The following is an 18821-nucleotide window of genomic DNA, read 5'->3' on the forward strand; positions in this document are numbered from 1 at the left end:
ATCTCAGATGATTTGCCATTCACTGGGGGAAGTTTTTTTTTCTATTTTTTCTATTTTCAATTTTTCTCTATTGATTCTGTACTACTCAGAGACAGTGGGAGTGGGCCACCATGTGATGAACACCATCAGTCTTTAAAGAAATGCAATGCCAATGTGCGGCACCTTCAGTTTTTATTAACACTCTTGCCTGTCTCCTGTTTTAGAGTTGGTCCAATTTCTTTCAAACACTTGACTCGGGGTAACCTGCAGGGTTGTAACACATAAAATGTATGTCTGAAAAGCTTAGACACAGGCTTATTTTTCAAATAAGGCAGGAAATAAGAACCTTACAGTTAGTTACCAAGTGTCCCATAAGATAAAATAGGAAAGACTTCTATCAGCTCTTCTACTGCTATTTACATTATGCCAGACCTTCTTACAGTGGGTTTCAAAGCACATTGTCATGACATTTGTGGTAGCAACACATTCCTGCCTTTATCCCACTCTTTTGTCCCATATACTTAAAATAGCTCCCTAGTCAAGACTTTCCTCAAATCTCACCTCCTGCAGGAAAACTGCAGGCTGAGTAAATGAGTTGTGCTTCCAAATTTTTAGACCTTGAAACTATCACAACCCACTGCATTATGGGAGTTCCAAAGCAACCAGGTCCCTGATCTAGATAAAGTTCAAATATTGATTCATGGTTTAAACCAAACATCAGGAAGCACACACAAAGTTTAATCTTGACTGGGACTATCAGGTAAGATTTAGGAACCACACAAGGCATCTGGGCCAGGAATTAGGGGTAAAAATAAAAGCAGATCAAGATCTAAGCAAATTTTGACCCCCAAATCTTCCACATACAGTTGCTCTTCCCAACTGCATACATTTGAAGTAACTCAAAAATTTTTAAGGGGTCTTAATTTTTAATTTTTAAGGGGTTTAAGGTGTTTTTCAAAAAAGATGAAAAATGAAAACCAAAAATTAATCCCTAATTATATAGAAAACATGCATTTCATGTCACCTTAGCAGGTTCTTTAAAGGCCAGGACCAAGTATGTGTATGTTCTGTATTATCAGTATGGTGTCAAGACTTCTTCAATGAATGAATAAGCATTTTTTTGGAGGCAGTTGGGGTTAAGTGCCTTGCCCAAGGTTGCAGAGCTAGTAAGTGTCTGAGGCCCTTATTTGAATTCAGATTCTCCTGACTTCAGGGCCATCTATCCACTGTGCTGCCTAGCTACCCCTGAATAAGTGTTTATTAAGTGCTATATGCCAAGTATTGAAATTCTGCAAAAATGGGTGCTGCCTTTTATGTCATCACACTCAATACATGTGAGGCAAGACTGTAATGGAACATTCTATTTTCTACACAATTTCTATTGCCACTAACTCAACAGTAATCCTTACCTCTTCCCTTTTCTACACAAAAATCATCATAGCAATACTAAAGAAAAAAGTCAAGGGTAACTTTAATATTTTTAAATAGGGCCCAATTTTAGAGAAGGTTGTCAAAATATGCCTTGCTTTATAAAATAAATGTATTTTGGGAATCAGCTATCAAGTAAATGTTATTTTCCCACTTATTCCAATGATAATCAGCCATCTGCTTTGATTTTTAAAATAATTTAATTCCTTGAGAGAAAAAAACTGAAAATGTTTCAGAGAAAGAGGTAAGATGGTGGTTAGAATGGTGGCCAGTCAGGGTACAAGAGTTGGACTTGATGTCTTTCACTTTCCCTTTGCACCAATTTCCTGAGACTCTCTCCTCTGCCTCTGGCTGCTCTTGGCAAACACAATGGTAGAGTTAAAACCCCATGATGGTCCGTTTGTAGTAATACTTTAAGGGTCTTGCCATGATCACTGGGAAAAACACATTTACATTTTTACACATACATGTATATATGCATTCTATATATACATATATAATATATAAACATTACATATATGTTTTGTATAGAATGTATTTGTTATAATTTTATATATGTTCTATAATATATTATATAGTATTTATATAATATCTACATTTTTCTATGTTATAGCATATATATATGTGCATATGTATGTATATATAACATGTAATCTAACTCCATTCTTGCAGGTTCAGAAATCTGGCTACATTCTTCCTCCTACTGAAGTATTTAAGATGTGCTCACAGAGCTGGCAAATGACATTCCACTGACTAAATTATGTATATTGATTTATTTGTTGATGGAGGAAGACTTAAACATTTAAATGTGTAAATCTAACATTTTTTTTAAGTAGCTAAGTTAACCAATTATATAAATGTAAGCTTATACGTTCACTTTTCTTACCAAACATGTCATGTTTCCCCCACAAAACTCAGAATAATTGACAATGAAGTTAGATGGCCAGTAAATAAAGCTGTTCCCTGGGAGTATGTTTTAGGCCAGCCCTACAACTTAATTTAAAAACCTTCAGGCCCACACAACAAATCTGATCCAATTACTCATATTCACCAACCATTCCCCACAGTCATGGCAATGGTGTGTTTCAAGTGGTGCCAAAAGCATTCAGAAAGAGAATCAATTTGCTGTCAGGTCACATTTTTACTTTCTATTAAAATATTTTCTTGCCCATGACTGGACTGAGTTCAGGCTTAATTTCTTTCGGGATCTGGCCCTGTAGGCTTGTCCTAGTTTACAAGACTGAATTAAGACCCCTGGAATGGGGCGTGAACATTTGGAGGCCACCCATATGCTATTTTCCTAGTTAAGAGAATATCCTCTGCTGGCCTCATTCAAGTTCCCCACCAAAAGTGCTCACTCACTCCCATGGAGGAACACACTCATCTAGCCAGTGAGTGAGACTCTGTCCAATGCTCTCATTCATCTTCAAATTGCTCCAGGATCCTCCTCCCCAGGTGAGGAAACTGAAGAAAGAGAAGGGAGGCAACTAACACAGGGTCACTCAGAAAGAATGAGGTGGGAATCCAGTAATCCTGATTTCCAGGCCAGTGTTCCTTGCCTATGGCTGCTAAAAAAAAAAATGTCAAGTTTAAGGGGCCTCCTCCAAATCAGATACCCACTCAGTATTTTTCTTGAGGGTTGGTGGCAAGACTCACCAGGTAAATTGCACTCAATGCCAGGAGGACTTTGCACTACTGGACTGCAAGACAATGTGGTCAGGACCATAGCCGCCATCATCTCGTCCATCTCCACTGCATCTGACTTCCTGAATGCAAACAGAGGGAGAGGTGGGAAAGATTAAGATAGTCCAAAAGAACTCCATGATCCTCCACAACCATCAACTTCTCCTGCTGACTGTTTGCATGTGTATTACCCACTCTGTAGATCACTGCAATTCTACAGTTCTGGGATACATGAAACAGTGACCCAAGTTGGAGGGAGGCAGGAAGGGAATAAACATTTATTAAGCTCTTAGTTTGTGCCAGGCATTGTGCTACACACTTTCCAAATATTTCCTCATTTGTTCCTCAGAACAAGCCTGGGGGGTAGGTGCTATTATTCTCCTCATTTTACAGATGAGGAAACTGAGGCAGATAGAAGTTCAGTGACTAGAGCTCTGGCCCTGTAGTCAGGAGGACCTGAGTTTGCATCCGGCTTCAGACACTTGACACACTTACTAGCTATGTGACTTTGGGCAAGACACTTAACCCCAATTGCCCTCAAAAAAAAAAAAAGTTCAGTGACTTACCTAGGGCCACACAGCCAGGCAGTGTCTCAGACCAGAGCTGAGCTCAGGTCTTCCTGAACTCTGGCACCAGTGATCTATCCACCATATTTCCTAGCTGCCCCTAACATATGCCATGTTTTACACAAGACATGTAAAAGCACAGAGGTCAGATTCTATTTCTTTTTTTTTTTTAATTATGTTGTGAGCTATATTACTAGCATAAGTAAACTCAAATGCAAACCAGACCAATCCCAAGTAACTTTTTAGAGCCCACATCAATCCCCTGTTTATGGAATTATATGTACAGGTCATCTACCCAATATAATCTTTGGCTAAGTGACTTGCTCAGAGTCACAAAGTAAGGAAATAAACTAAGACTCATACCCAAATTAGAATGTTATTACTGTTGTTATTCAGTTGTATCTGACTCTTTGCATTTGGGGTTTTGGTGGGGGTTTTTTTTGGGATGGGGGAAGGCAAGGCCTTGGTTAAGTGATTTGCCCAAGGTCACACAGCTAGTAAGTGTCTCAAGTGTCCAAGGTCACATTTGAACTCAGGTCCTCCTGACTCTAGGACCAGTGCTCTATTCACTGCGCCATCTAGAGTGGTTTGCCATTTCCTTCTCCAGTACATTTTACAGATGAAGAAACTAAGGCAAACAGGGTTAAGTGACTTGCCGTGGATCACACAGCTAATAAATGTCTGAGGCTCCATCTGAACTCAGGGCTTACTGACTCCAGAACGGGCACTTTATCCACTTTATCATTTAGCTGCCCAATCATTATCATTAACAACCAATCAGGCTTACAGAGTGTGTTAAGGGTTTCCAAAGCTCTTTGCACATACTAACTCATTCCAGGTTTCCAAGCAGACTCCTTCAGGCATAACAGGACACACCTCTAAACCCAGCTCATGGGCAGGTGGAGGCTGGCACACCTCTTGAGCTCAGTTCTGAGCTATAGTGGCTTGTGCCAATCTGGTGGCCAACCTAAGTTTGGCTCTAATATGATAAGCCCCTGGGAGAGGGAGGAGAGCACACCAAGGCTGCCTAATGAAGAAGCAAATCAGCCCGTGTCAGAAACAGAGAGGGTCAAAGCTTCTATATGGATCAGGGTGGGATCAAGGCCTGTGAGCTTACAGCCTGAGTGAGCTAGAGAAACCCAGTCTTTGTAACAAACAAACAAACAAGATAACCTCATGAGGCTAGTACTGCAAGGATTACTGCCATTTTACGGATATGGAAACAGAGGCTTAGGCTGGTAAAGTGAATGGATCATGGTCACATAACTAATAAGGGTCATGGGCAGGATTTGAAATTAAGTGGTCTTTTTTTTTTTCCTGGAGGGGGGAATGCAGAGCAATTGGGGTTTAAGTGACTTGACCGAGGTCACACAGCTACTAAATGTTAAGTGTCTGAGGCTGGATTTGAACTTAGGTCCTCCTGACTCCAGGGCCAGTGCCCAATTCACTGTGCCACCTCGTCGCCCCAAAATTAGGTCTTTTTGATTTCTAATCTGATCTTTTTTCTACAACACAATATATAGTAATTGAGAGACAAAAAAAGATTAAGAACAATGAAAGATAAAATATGATAAAGAAGCCTATATAAATTTTTAGATATTCAAATCATTCCCCCACCTCTTTTTGAGAAGGGGTAAGTTCTGCTCCATACTTACACACAAAAGGATATAACTAAAACAAACTAGCCTTATCCTCCCAAAGAAATCAATCAAGCAAATTATCATCCTGTGAATGTCAACAGGACCTATTTCCTATGACAACAGCCCCATAAACTAAAGACATTTCAAGATCTTTAAATAAAAACTCCCTAAACCAAACTTCAATGATCAAATTCTTCCACACTGGTAAAACCTTCAGAGTTCTACAAAACTCTTTCAAAAATAAACTTGAGTTGTTTGAGAATAAAATTAGAGCTATGCTGAATGCAAAACTACAAAAAAAAAAAGTTACACATTTTGAAATAAACTTCTAAGGAGCATTCCAGAATTCTAGCATCTGATGAGATACACCTTAATTTCATTCCATCAAAAAAATGATAAGTTTATGGCATGAAACTAACATTAGCACCTTGTTATATAATTTAAAATTTTCTTTCATTCTTACATGAAAGAAAATCAAATTACCACTTCTGCCACATCATCTCAAGCCCCCATGGAGACAACACCTAGGAATTTATGCCCAAGAATCCTGTGAGTAACAACATCTCCTCTCTCTACTTCCAGTCTGACCCTGCCACTATTACCCAGGGGAGCAAGCAATTCCAGGAGAGATGTCTCAAGACCGTAAGCTGTCTCTGCTAACATGGTAGCCCCTACCTCCTCAGTAGCCACAGATACTAAAGACCTAAAAAAGAAAATTTTCACCAAAGTCCTTGGCACTGTCAAATGGTTCGCTACCAGAAATGAATATGATCTTCTTAACCAAAATGACATTCAAAAAGATGAGTTTCTATATTAGTCTTCTCCTCCTTTACATTCTAGTCAAACTGGATTACTTGCCATCTGGATCATAGGGTCTTACCAGCAGCTCTGTTTCTGAGTCCTCCAAAGTCCCAAGCATTTCCATCTGTCCTGACACTATACCCTAAGGACTAGTAAGCCATAGCATCTTCCTGCTGCTCCCTAGGACTATCATGGGTTGTCTATTAAAATATGAGCTCATTTTTCCACTTGTATCCCCAGTAATTAGCACAGTGCTTTGCAGAGTTAAGCACTTAATAAATGCTTTTTAAATTCATTCATTTATATCTATTGAATGAGAAGCTATCAGCCTTAGAATCCAGGAAAACTTGGATTCAAGTCCTATTTCTGACACATCCTAGCTGATGGTGGACGAACAGCTTAACCTCTCAATGCCCAAGGAAACTGTAAGTTATAGATGAGCTGACAATATGGGTGAGTAAAGGGGTGACTAGGGAGTGCAGTGAATAGATGAAAAGAACTTAAAAACAAGGGAAAAAGGGAAAAAGCATTTAGACAGCACCTACTCTGGCCAGGCCCTATGGTTAAGCGCTTCACAAATACCATCTCTCTATAATAATACCTCGTAGCAACCTTGCAAGTTAGGTGTTATTATTTACCCAATTATACAGCTAAGAAAACAGAAGCAAACGAGGCTGAGTGCCCAGAAGCACACAGCTAGTGAGTGTCCGACACTGGATTTGAACTTGGGTTTTCTTGACTCCAGATCTGACACTCTGTACCACCTAGCTGCCACTATGACTAAGAAGCAGCAGGTTATATATACAATGATGGCAAATATAAACTGAATATTAACAGTTCATGAAAAACAAGGTAGTGAGAGTCCAGGTTACCAACCGACTACTGCTAACAGCACAGAGAGGGATGGCTACCGTGTTTCCCCGATAATAAGACACTGTCTTATTATTTCTTTGGACAGAAAAACACCAGAGGGCTTATTTTCAGGGGAGGGTTTATTTTAATGAACATTGACAGCAATTTTAATAAACAGGTAAATGTGAACAAAAAAATGTACCTTTATTCAATAATGAATTCAATAAAGAACAGGATGACGCGCTCACTGCTGCAGCTCTGATTGGATGCAGCTCGGAGCGCGGCGTGCGTTTCACGGGGGGGGGGATGGTGCATACAGAGGGTAGCGTAATGTAGCATGTAGCGCAGGGGATCACTTTCACTACAGTAGCAATCTCAATAGGGCTTATTTTCGGGGGAGGGCTTATTTTAGAGGAATCTTACACAGTAAGGGGAGGGCTTATTTTCGGGATAGGTCTTATTATCGGGGAAACACGGTAGGTAGGTCCTGCTGTTAATATATCAGTCCCAAAGAGGGGACGACTTTTATTTGTTTAACACTGATAGGTCGATTTATACTACAATATATAGCAATTAAAAAGGTGAATCTTTTAGAGTTCTGGGGGAAGGAAATCATACCACGGAACCCAAAGTTAAGTTGTTGTTGTTCAATTGTTTCCGTTGTATCTGACTCTCTACGACCCCATTCGGGGTTTTCTGGGCAAAGATGTTGGAATGGCTTGCCATTTCCTTCTCCAGCTCATTTTACAGATGAAGAAACTGAGGCAAACAGGGTTAAGTGACTTGCGCAGGGTCACATTGTTAGTAAGCGTCTTGGGCCAGATTTGAACTCTGTGCTCCCTGACTCCAGCTAGCTGTCCTGAAGCTAAGTACCAAGTATCTTTCAATTCTGTGATTCTTGGGATCATCCATATCACTATATTCCTTCCTACTGAGATACAAAATTGATACCCAGTTAGAGGTGAGAAGGGCAAATAAAGAACCGAGAAGCATGGCAAATGTCTCCTTCTCAGTGAAGGTCATGCTAAATTATTTAGCCCTCTTCACGGTGAGGTGAGCATTCCAGGACAGCAATATGGCACTGGGAACAAAATGCTAGACTTGGGAGTCAGGAAGACCTGAGTTCAAATCCTGCCATAGATACTTACTACCTCTGGGACTCTGAACAAGTCACTTAAGTTCTTTCAATCTCACTTTTCCTCAGTTATAAAATGAGGATAATAATAGTTACCTACCTCACAGAGTTATGAGACTCAAATGAGATACAATGCATAAAGCAAAATGCCAAGTTCATAAAGCACTTTGCAAATCTTTTTTTTTTTTTTGCTTTTTTTTGAGGGAAATTGGGGTTAAGTAACTTGCCCAAAGTTACATGACTAGTTTTTGTGTGTGTGTGGGTGTGTGGGTGTTAAGTGTCTGAGGCTGGAACCTAACTCAGGTCCTCCTGACTCCAGGCCGGCGCTTTACTCACTTCGAGCACTTTGCAAATCTTAAAGGATGATACAATGCTAGCTACTATTATTATTAGCTTATAGAGAAAAGAGTACAAAATTAAAATTCCCCCACATTAAAACTGTGTGCATGTGTGTGTGAGAGTGAAAGAGAGAGAGAGGACCCAAGCTAGTCTCTCATCCCTAAAACTTGGGGTCTGTCCAAATACTAACCCCTACAAAAGAAGACACCCCTGGTAGACAAGGCCCTGACTAGAGGGAATCCCTTAAATCCTTGTCACTATAGCCAGAACTCTTCTAACTGAGAATTCCCATTACATAGACAGCTCCCCACATGTGCAGGGACACAGTTCCTTCCCATACAAACCTCTTCGGGACATCGATATTCCTGGAGACAGATCTGTATGCTGTAGCAGGAGTCGCCTGTTCCATGCTTAAAGGCAGTTGAGGCACAGAACCCTTCAGCTCCGGCAGCCACACCTCCTCTGATTTGCAGCAGATTTGCAATTTCTGATCCAGCAGCAGAACCGTCACCTTATCTTCTGCCCAGCTGTGCTGCTCTACCACTCCTGCACACTCCTGGCCCCCATACCACACACAGACCTGAGAAAAGGAGAAAGAAAAAGAAAATCTCATGGTCAGTGCCTCATAGGTCTCCTCCCAGAGCTCTACCACCCCCAAGTTCAGGTGTCTAGAAACTGTCTGCCAGAAACTGCTGCTGCTTCCCCATGCCCACATCTTTCCCCTTAGTCAGGGGTCCCCAAATATCTGCTTCGACCTGTATCTCCTACTAAGATAAACATGCAGCATTGGTTTTGTCTCAACAGAAACCATATAAAAAGGTTCTAAGTCAAGGCAAGGAATTGTCTCAGTTACAAGGGTGCTTTACAAAAAGATAAGTGTTTTTTGATGCTCTTAAAAAAAAAAAAACTTCATTGTCAGTTCCCCACAACCCTTCAGTGGCATTTCTTCCTGTCCCTAACAGAAAAATCCTTCTTCATAATAAGGAAATATAGCTAAGTGAAAAACTCATTGGTCATGTTATTCCACACCTATAGCCTACCAACTCTTCACTTAAATGACAAAGGGAGAGTGAATGAAGACATCTTCCTAGCACTTTTAAACTTTACAAATCACTTTATATGCATTAATTCCACCTAAAAATCCTAACGACCCTATGATATAATCAGTAAAAGAATTATCTCTTATTTTACAGAGAGGGAAATGGAGACTCAAGGAAAATAAGCCTATAGTCAGTTGTTACTGTCAGAGGTGGGATCTGAACTCTGGTCAAACAGACTCCCAGGCCAATATTCTGTCCATCACACAACATGCTACCTCTAATACTTTACAACGTCCCTGGGTTAAGACAATTCACTTGGTTCTGACTTGACAAATGGCTTTTGATCTTTACTCTAGGTCTGCTCTGTTGGGGCTACACCTAACCTTTGGTCTACATTCTCAATCTCCATCTGGTCCTAGAGCCTCACCTGCTGCTGTCCATGGTTCCTGAATGACAAAACATTAATCCCCAAGTACCCATTAAAAAAAAAAAGACAAACTTCAAGACCAAATTTCTCCCCAAATCAATTCTAGCACCTGCTCCTTGATTCTAAAGGGGTCATTTTATCTTGCCCTCGGCAGCCCCCAAAAGAGCATGTGGCACTGGAGGACCCAAGCATGCTAACAACCCAGGAGAGGAGTCATCCACCCAATCACCTACGACCAGGAACTGTGTCCCTGCACATGTGGGGAGCTGTCTATGTAATGGGGATTCTCAGTTAGAAGGGTTCTGGCTATAGTGACAAGGATTTAAGGGATTCCCTCTAGTCAGGATGCATGCAGCATAAAAAACTCCCACTACATACAACCCTACCCACAGCACCAAAGAAGAGGAAGGAAAAGTCAAAATATAATAGAGGAAGCAGTGACGTTCTACATGTACCCAAAACCTCCAAGGGCAAGGTCAGAGAGAGACTTTATATACTAAAGTTGGGGTTAGCCCTTGAGGCCGACAGTGACTGCCACTCACCCTCATCCCAGCTTCCAACATCAATCCAAGCTGCTTTCTTTGTGTCTATCTACCACCAGCCCCCTACTGACTGACCATCCACAATGAGTCAGTGTTAGCCCAATGTTAAAACTCCATTTGGTACACATTGACTCCCAGTGAGGAAAAAAGCATGAAAGAAAAGCCTGATATCTAATTTTTAAAGGTTGCTGGTTCCTGCATCGATGTATATGCCAACTAGGCTTTGCAAATATTTAAGATAAATACCACTCACTTCATTAGCCTCTGTGAACACTCTGGGCCAGCCTAAGACATACCAACAACTCAGGTCAGTGGACTTTGGAGCACTTCCTTCAACACAGTGGCAAGAGGTATATGGATTATTCTACGGTGTACCAACTGGCAGCAGAAGGTCTGATGTGCAAATACCCTATGACTTAAGTTCTAAAATTCTTCTCGCGGGGGTTGTGAGAAAATAGGTACACTAATGAACTGTTGGTAGAGTTGCGAAACAGTTCAACATTTCTGGAGAACCATTTGGAACTAGGCCCAAAGAGCTATCCAACTGTGGGCACACCACTACTAGGTCTGCATATCCCAAAGAGAGCAAAGAAAAAGGAAAAAAACCAATATGTACAAAAACATTTGGGCCAACTCTTTTTGTGGTGGCAAAGAACTGGAAACTGAGGGCTCATCAACTGGGGAATAGCTGAACAAGTAGTGGTACATGTCTGTGATGGAATACTACTGTGCTGTGAGAAATAACAAGGGGGCAGTTTCAGAAAAACCTGGGAGGATTTATATGAACTGATGGAAAGTGAAGTGAGCAGAACCAGATCACTGTATACAGTATACAGACTGTATACAGTCTGCCTCTCTTATGACCAATATAGGAGAGATTAGAAATGAATGGTTTGAGAGAAAAACAGTGCCCATGACACTTGTCTCCCTGTATCCAATCTTATCCCCAAACTGAGTAAGGATTCTGAGTCTTCCAACTCCAAGCCTAAGGGGGCAGAAACACACTCCTGTCTATCTATACTGTGCTTTTGACTTACCTTCTGCCCTGGCTGAAACACCACCTGCTGTAGACCTGGGACACGAGGGGTCATGAGGCTCTCCTTAGGATGTTCTTGGCAGTGGTTGTCCTTATAGACAGGGAAGGGTTGGGGAGCAACCACCCCAACCAGTTCAGCATGGGAACCTGAGGGTTGGACTGTCGCTGCTAAGCCATCTCCAGAGGCACTGGGGACAGACACTCGGGCTCCCAGGAGAGATCGCTTGCCAAGACGCCGTGACAATACACTTGCCATTCTGCCTTCTGAAATGGAGAGGAAAATGAAAAGAGAAACAATTGAATCCATGTCCAGAAACTGCCACCGAGAAAGAGTATCAAGGCCCAAATTTTCAAGATAGAATACTAAGCCTTTCATGCACAGATTCTAAGCCTTTCATGTATTGTTTAGATTTGGAAGATAAGAATCTGTTTTCTCTTTGTCCTAGAAAATACTTGGGAGTGCTTCCAAAACCCTAGCTTCTTTAGATGTAAACCAATGAATACCACACACCTAACCCATCTCATTTCAGTACAGGTATGAAAGAGAAAACTAACTTACTGATCATTTTTGGAAAGTTTTTAGAGCTTTTTCCAAAACTAATGACAGCTGTTTCATTTGTGCCTTCTTTTAATGGGCTCCTCATATTCCAAGAGCATAACTCATTAATCTATGTAATTCCCCAAGAACTGTCTCCATTTTGTAAAGGATAAACGGATACAAGAGGAATTTCAGAGTTGGCTTTACAGTCAGTCAGCTCAACCTATACAAGAAAAAGAATCCTCACTATAACACACCTAGCAAGTGGTCATCCGGTGTCTGAAGATCTATAGTAAGGGGCAGCTAGGTGGCGCAGAATTCTGATAGATTTATCTTCCTGAGTTCGAATCTATCCTCAGACACTAGCTGTTCGACCCTGGGCAAGTCACTTAAGCTTGTTAGCCTCAGTTCCCTCATTTGTAAAATGAGCTGGAGAAAGAAACAGCAAACTGTATCTCTGCCAAGAAAACTCCAAATGCGGTCACGAAGAGTAGAACACGACTGAAACAATGCAACAGCAACGAAGGGAAACTCCCTTCCAAGCTCTAATTTCCAGGAATTTTCTGAGCTGACATCAAGTCTACACCTGCTTTTTTGCACCTTCCACCCATTACTTGTTCTACCTCTGAGATAAAACAGAGAAAGTATAACGTCTCTTCTATAGGACAGACTTCCAAGTACTTGAAGACAGTCACTGTTCCCCTTCCCCAAGTCTTCTATTCTCTAGGATATCCTCCGTTCCGTCCCAAGTCCTTCGAGGGGTCCTCTTATTACACAGACTCAAGACCGCTCACTATACTAGTGGCCCTAGTGTTTATCCATGTCCACTAGGTATCTTTTCACACTTATCTGACCATTCTTTCTCTACCTCTTCTGTTAATTCATCCATATCGAGTCCTCTAATTGTCCATCAATGTGATGCCTAGACCTAAACAAATATTCCAGATGTAGTCTGACCAGGGGAGAGTAGAGATGAACTTACCCACCTCACTCCTGGAAGCTCTCTATCTCTTTACTCAGCCTAAGATCACAATAGCTTTTCAGTTGCTACATCACTCTGCCAACTCTTTAGAGTCCACTAAAAACCCCAGATCTTTTTCAGACAAATTGCTTCCTTACCACAGCTCCTCCAATCTGGAACTTGAGAAAAATGATTTCTGAACCCGAATGTAAGACTTTATACTTATCCCTATTGATTTCATTTGATCATATTCAGACCAATGTGTTCTGGTCAGTTAAGATCTTCTGGGATCCTGATTCTGTCATCTATTTGTGTCACTGTCCCCCTTAGCCTTGTTTCATTTGCAAATCTGATTGAGGATGCCATCTATGCTTTTATTCAAATCACTGCTTGAAATAAATGAATAAATAAATGTGAGACGGGCAGATAAATGAAATAAATAAATAAATATGCTAAGCAACATAGAGCCAAACAGATTCTTGGCAAGATCTATTACAGTCTCCTTGCTAAATTATTAATGGTTGCTTTTTTTTGAGTCTGGACATCTGACTAGTTCCAAATCCAGACAATTGTGTATTATCACGTAAGTCGGAAAACCCTATTTCTGCCAAAAGAAGAACATGAGGTTCTTTATTAAATGTTTTCTAGGGAAAATTTATCTACATGATTTTCCTGAATCTAACAGTGTAAAAAGTCTCAAAAAAAGAAATTAAGGCTAATCTGTCATGCAGCCACTTTTTATAATCACTGCTTCCTTTTCTAGATATACACTAACCATCTCTTTAGTGATCTATGTGTGAACATTCCCAGAAATCGAAGTCAATTTCACTGACTTACAGTTTGCAACCTTCACTTTTTGAAAATTTGGACATTCTGCCTTTCCCCGGTGCCACAGTATCTCTTCTGTCCTCCATGTTCATCCCAATATCCCTGCTACCAATCACATCTGCCAGTCTGCAGTGGGGTTTGTTGTTTGTTCATCTGGGTCAGGAGATTCAAATTCATGCACTGTCCAAGGAGGGATCCTAACCCTATCTCCTCCCTGCCCCCTATCAGAACCGTGCTCTCTGCCCCTGGGATCAGGCTTTAAAGATGAACTTTTTTCCCCTCTCACACTTCTATACCACTTCCCTGCCCTCTATACACCATGTCACCCAGGGATGTAGTGGAGCCAGACCCTACCCTGCTCAAGCAAATCATTAAATTTTCAGTGTGAGTACTTATACCTCTGGCAAATGAGCAGGTTGTTAAATTTTCAGTGTGACCATTTGTGACTCAGAAATCAGCAAATGTTACAAATTGATGCTTGATTTATTGTTCTGTTGATTGTCCAGACTTAAGTAATGGAGAAAATGTTAAGGATGGAGATTAAACTAACACTTTTTTTCTGCCCAGAAAGCCAGTCATTAAGCATTTACCAGCACAGCTCAGATGTTACCTCTCCCATCCTTTTTCCGGCTTCCCTTTATGGACTGTCTTCTTCCATTGGAATGTAAGCTCTTGAGGACAAGTACCCTCTTGCTTGCTTGTATGGGAACCTCTAGTACTTAACACAGAGGGTGGCATAAAGGGCACTTATTAAGTGCCTTCTTACATTTCTCAGAATGACTCTCCCTGAATCACAGGGTTCTTTTTATACTTATCTGACCACTCTTTGTCTCCTTTGTTAATTCATCATCCATATGAAGCCCCCTAATTGTGCTTATGGCCTGAGGCTCCGTCCTCCATTCTCTTGATGACCTCATCAGTGCCCTTGGGTTCAAGGGTTATCTCTCCCAGATCTATGCATACAGCCAGCACTAATCTCTTTCCTGAGTGCCAGTCCCACATGCCAACTGCCTACTAGACATTTTGAACTAGATGTCCTAGACGCTTCTCAATCTCAACAAAACAAAACTCATTCTCTTTCTCCAAAAGGTCATCTCTCTTTCAAACTTGCTCATTTCTGTCATGGGCAGCACCACCATTTCAGGATGTGAAAGGTTCACATCCTCAGAATGATCCTCAGCACCTCACTTTCCTCCACCCAATGTGTGTAAGCAGTTACCAATTATTACTGACACATCTCACATTCATTCCCTTCTGTCCACTCACAATTATCACATTAGTTCAGGTTCTCATCACCTCTCACTTGGACTATGGCAATAGCTTCCTGATTGGATAGGAGAGAACTGAAGCCAATCTCTCAACACAGCCGCTGAAATGACTTTCCTAAAGTACAAGCCTACCCAGGCTTAATATACTACAAGCGCTCCCTCAGGATCAAATTCAAACTACTCTTTGAAATTTTAAGCCTTTCACAGGTTCCAACCTACCTTTCCAGGATCGTGTTACTACTCCCCACTACACACAATATAGTGCAGTTAAACTGGTCTTGCTGTTCCTTTTGCAGGAGATTCTACCTCCTATCTCAGTGTCTTTGAAGCAACCATCCTCCCAAGCCTGGAATTCACTCCCTCTTCACGGAGACCTCTTAGAATCCCCAGTTTTGTTCAAAGTTTACCCTCCAGCGACACCTTCTACCTGAGGCCTCTCCTGATCCTTCCTGCTGCCAGTGCCTCCCTACAGAAATTCTCTGGTTTACTTTATTTATATTTATACATGCACATCTCACCCAAAAGAAAGTAAGCACTTTGAAGATTAGAACCATTTTATTTTTGCCCTTGTGTTGCCAGTGCCTAGCAAGCTGCCTGGCATGTAGCAGAAAGGCACTTAATAAATGTTTGTTGACTCAATCATTTAGATCCATCCCTCTGCCTTCAAGAGCCTACCTTATCTCCCAGAAAGATGAAATTAAGTTCCATCAATTTGTTCAATAATACAAGTTCATGCTTAAAAATTTCACCGTCAAGAAATTCTTCCTAGTCCAGACTCAACCATACCATGCAACCTCTATATAATAAGCTCAATTTTATTCAGAGTAATTGGGAAATAGAAAATTTTAATAAACAAAATATATTCTAATTAATACAGTTCCCATATTTGTTCTGCACATGAGTCACCACTATGCAAATAGAATCACAGATTTAGAGCTGAAAGGGCCATTGGAAGCTATATAGTCTAACTCCTCATTTGGCAGATGAGGAACTAAGGCCCAGGGAGATTAGAATACAATAAAAATATAACTATAACTTTTTCCTCAAAAAAGAAATTTTCCCTTTCATCTAACCTATATCCCTCATACTAAAGTTTAATCCAATTCTATTCTCAGTTGAGATGAACATTTGGTCACTAGCCTCGGTATGGTAAACCCTCATTAGAATAATCCTCCAGATCCCTGAAAAGTATAATTAAATATTCTCAGTCTTATCTTCTCCAAGCTGAACAAATCACCCTTTTTCCTCTCAGGTCTTATTTTCCAACCCCTTAGTCATCTCCATAGTCTCTTCTTTAAAACTTTTACAAATATCCCAGGTTCCCATTTGGCTGAAGAATCCTAAAACAGACAAAAGTCAGTGTTGTACAAAAGAAAAAGATTACCTTACAGTTCCTACAGCCGACGTGGCTTTACTTTTGCTTTCCAAGATCAGGTTCAACCTTTGGATTAACACATAATGTGATACTGCTATCTTGTGATCAGAAGACCACTAAGACCCAAAGCTCTTTTTCTGCCATTTGAATCACTACTCTCCCGTCTTATATATTGTTCAGCTTCAAAAATTTCCCCAAGAAATACTTTAATGTGTGTTTTTGATGTTGAGACTCACTGCCATGCCCCTCCTCCATGGAAAATCTTGGCGGATATGAAGGACCTGAGAAACAAGCCCTCATCACAAACCTTTTCTTACCCACAAAGGATCAGAAGACAGGGTCTCAAGTAATCAAGTGAGCATAGTTTTAGGTCTGACATTCCAGTACCCAAATATATCCCATTGGCATGGGTGAGCCTTGGATGTTTCTTTTTAATACCCCTTGCTCCACAAGAACTAAGAGTCTGCTTATTCAATTCTCTGCAATTGGAATCAAGATAACCCAAGCTCAAATTTCACCTCAAGAACTTACCAGCTATGTTGTGGGACCTATATCAAGTCACTTCACTGAGCTTCAATTTCCTCATCTGTCAAACAGAGATAACCATAGCCCCTTGTGAGGTTCAATTGAGATAATGTCTATAAGAAGCTTTGCAAATCTTAAACATCACAGGAAGAGCACAGGACAGTCAGGAAGGTCAGAGTTAAAATCCTGCCCCTGATAGCCCCTCACAGAATCTCAGTTTCGGAACCATTTTCTCCACAAAATCTTTCCTGATCCCAGATCCCAGAGGTGGCACCGTGAATGATGCATGGAGTCAGGAAGTCCTAAGGTAAAATCCAACCTCAGACACTTTTACTAACCATGTGACTATGGGCAAATCATCACTTAACCTCTGCCTGTCTCAGTTTCCTCAAATGTAAAATTGGGATGATAATAAATAGCACCTACTTCCTATGGTTGATATGAGGATTAAACATGGTAAAGTGGTTGGTACAGTGATGATTACATAGTAAACACGCCATAAATGCTTATTCCCTCCCTCCCTGATCTCCCCTCAACAGGTGGTACCCCCTTCTCAAACTACCTTGTATTTCACTACTTGGTATCTATTCCTATTTATTCATTTTATATTTATGCTGCATATCTTTTTATATGTACTTATTTGTCTTACCCATTAGAACATATGCTCATTGTGGGTAAAGACTATTTCATTTTTGGATTTGTGTTCCCAGCACCTTGCTCAGTGGTTGCCTGATTGATTAAACATGGGCAACCTCTCTTGAGCTTCAGTTAAACATGTAAAGCTGTAACAGACTATAATCTCAATCAGTAAGGGGAGTACCCAACTGGCAAAAATCACCAGTCTGAGACATACCAACCTAACATATGAACCCTGTATTTAAGTCCTGGGATGATACTTCTTTGGATGAAGGAGAACTTTTAAGAGCAGAGCGCAAGCTCTGGCAGGTCCCAAGATAAAAAGACATCAAGTATAAGCCTATCACCAAAAGACCAGCCTAGCACCAGCTAGGTGTAAAGAGGCATAGTAACATCATAAGCCACTGGGTGATGATTTTTTTTTTTGTGCTCAGAGCAACTCATAAAACCACCTATGAAGACAGAGAAGGAATCAAAATTGGCACAGATGAAATCACAGATCCCCAAAATACTGAAGATGCCAGAATAGGCATTCAACAATTGGACTTGCCAGAAACAGAAATGGTGGAAAGGGCGCTAGGTTTGGAGTCAGGGAAAGAATCTGAGTTCAAATTCCTCCAGGTACTTATTTGCCTAGCTGTGTGACCTTGAACATGTCACTTAATAGCTCTTGACCTCAGTTTCCCTATGTGTAAAATGAAAGGGGGTTGAACTAGATAGCATCTAAGATCTCTTGCAACAACAGATCTGTGATCTTATTTATGATCAGTACCTAAAACATATAATACATTCCACCATATACTACACATACACTCTACCCCTGAGCCATGGTTAATCCTATACTCGTGACCCTACACACCTACCAATACAGGGTGCCCCTAAAGTCTGGACACATAGGAAATCTCATTAACTATGCATATTTTTAAAAACTGAAATGAAATTTTCAAAAACATCTTATTTAATTAGCATAAATTTTAGCCATGGCAATCTCATACAGAATAAAAGCTTTCATTAGCTATTGGGGACTATTTTCCATATTAATAAGATTGATTTAATTTAATTAATGAGATTTCCTATGTGTCTCCTATGAAATATCATTTTTGCTAATTAAATAAAATGTTGTTGAAAATTTCATTCATTTCATTTCTTGAAAATATGCAGAGTTAATGAGAATGCCTGTGTCCAGACTTTAGGGACACCCTGTAGATGACTGGTCACTAGG

General features: G+C 40.7%; 1 protein-coding gene across 2 annotated transcripts in view; it reads right to left on the minus strand.

Moving 5' to 3' along the window:
• Window positions 1-18821, minus strand: part of ZNF395 (zinc finger protein 395) — a 74232-nt gene that overhangs the window by 13778 nt on the left and 41633 nt on the right. Inside the window, exons 2-4 of one of the 2 annotated variants that reach the window (XM_069075630.1) lie at window positions 11470-11732; window positions 8768-9003; window positions 3064-3173 (exon numbers count right to left, since the gene is read on the minus strand). In XM_069075630.1, the coding sequence (XP_068931731.1) occupies window positions 3064-3173; window positions 8768-9003; window positions 11470-11724 (601 nt within the window). In that variant the 5' untranslated portion in view covers window positions 11725-11732. Of the gene's footprint in view, window positions 1-3063; window positions 3174-8767; window positions 9004-11469; window positions 11791-18821 lie in introns of those variants that run through there. The other variant, XM_069075629.1, reaches the window with a different exon arrangement.

The sequence above is a fragment of the Petaurus breviceps genome, unplaced genomic scaffold (assembly GCF_028583685.1).
Source record: "Petaurus breviceps papuanus isolate PSGF00001 unplaced genomic scaffold, PetGlider_PUasm1.0 90919, whole genome shotgun sequence".
Lineage (NCBI taxonomy): Eukaryota > Metazoa > Chordata > Mammalia > Diprotodontia > Petauridae > Petaurus > Petaurus breviceps.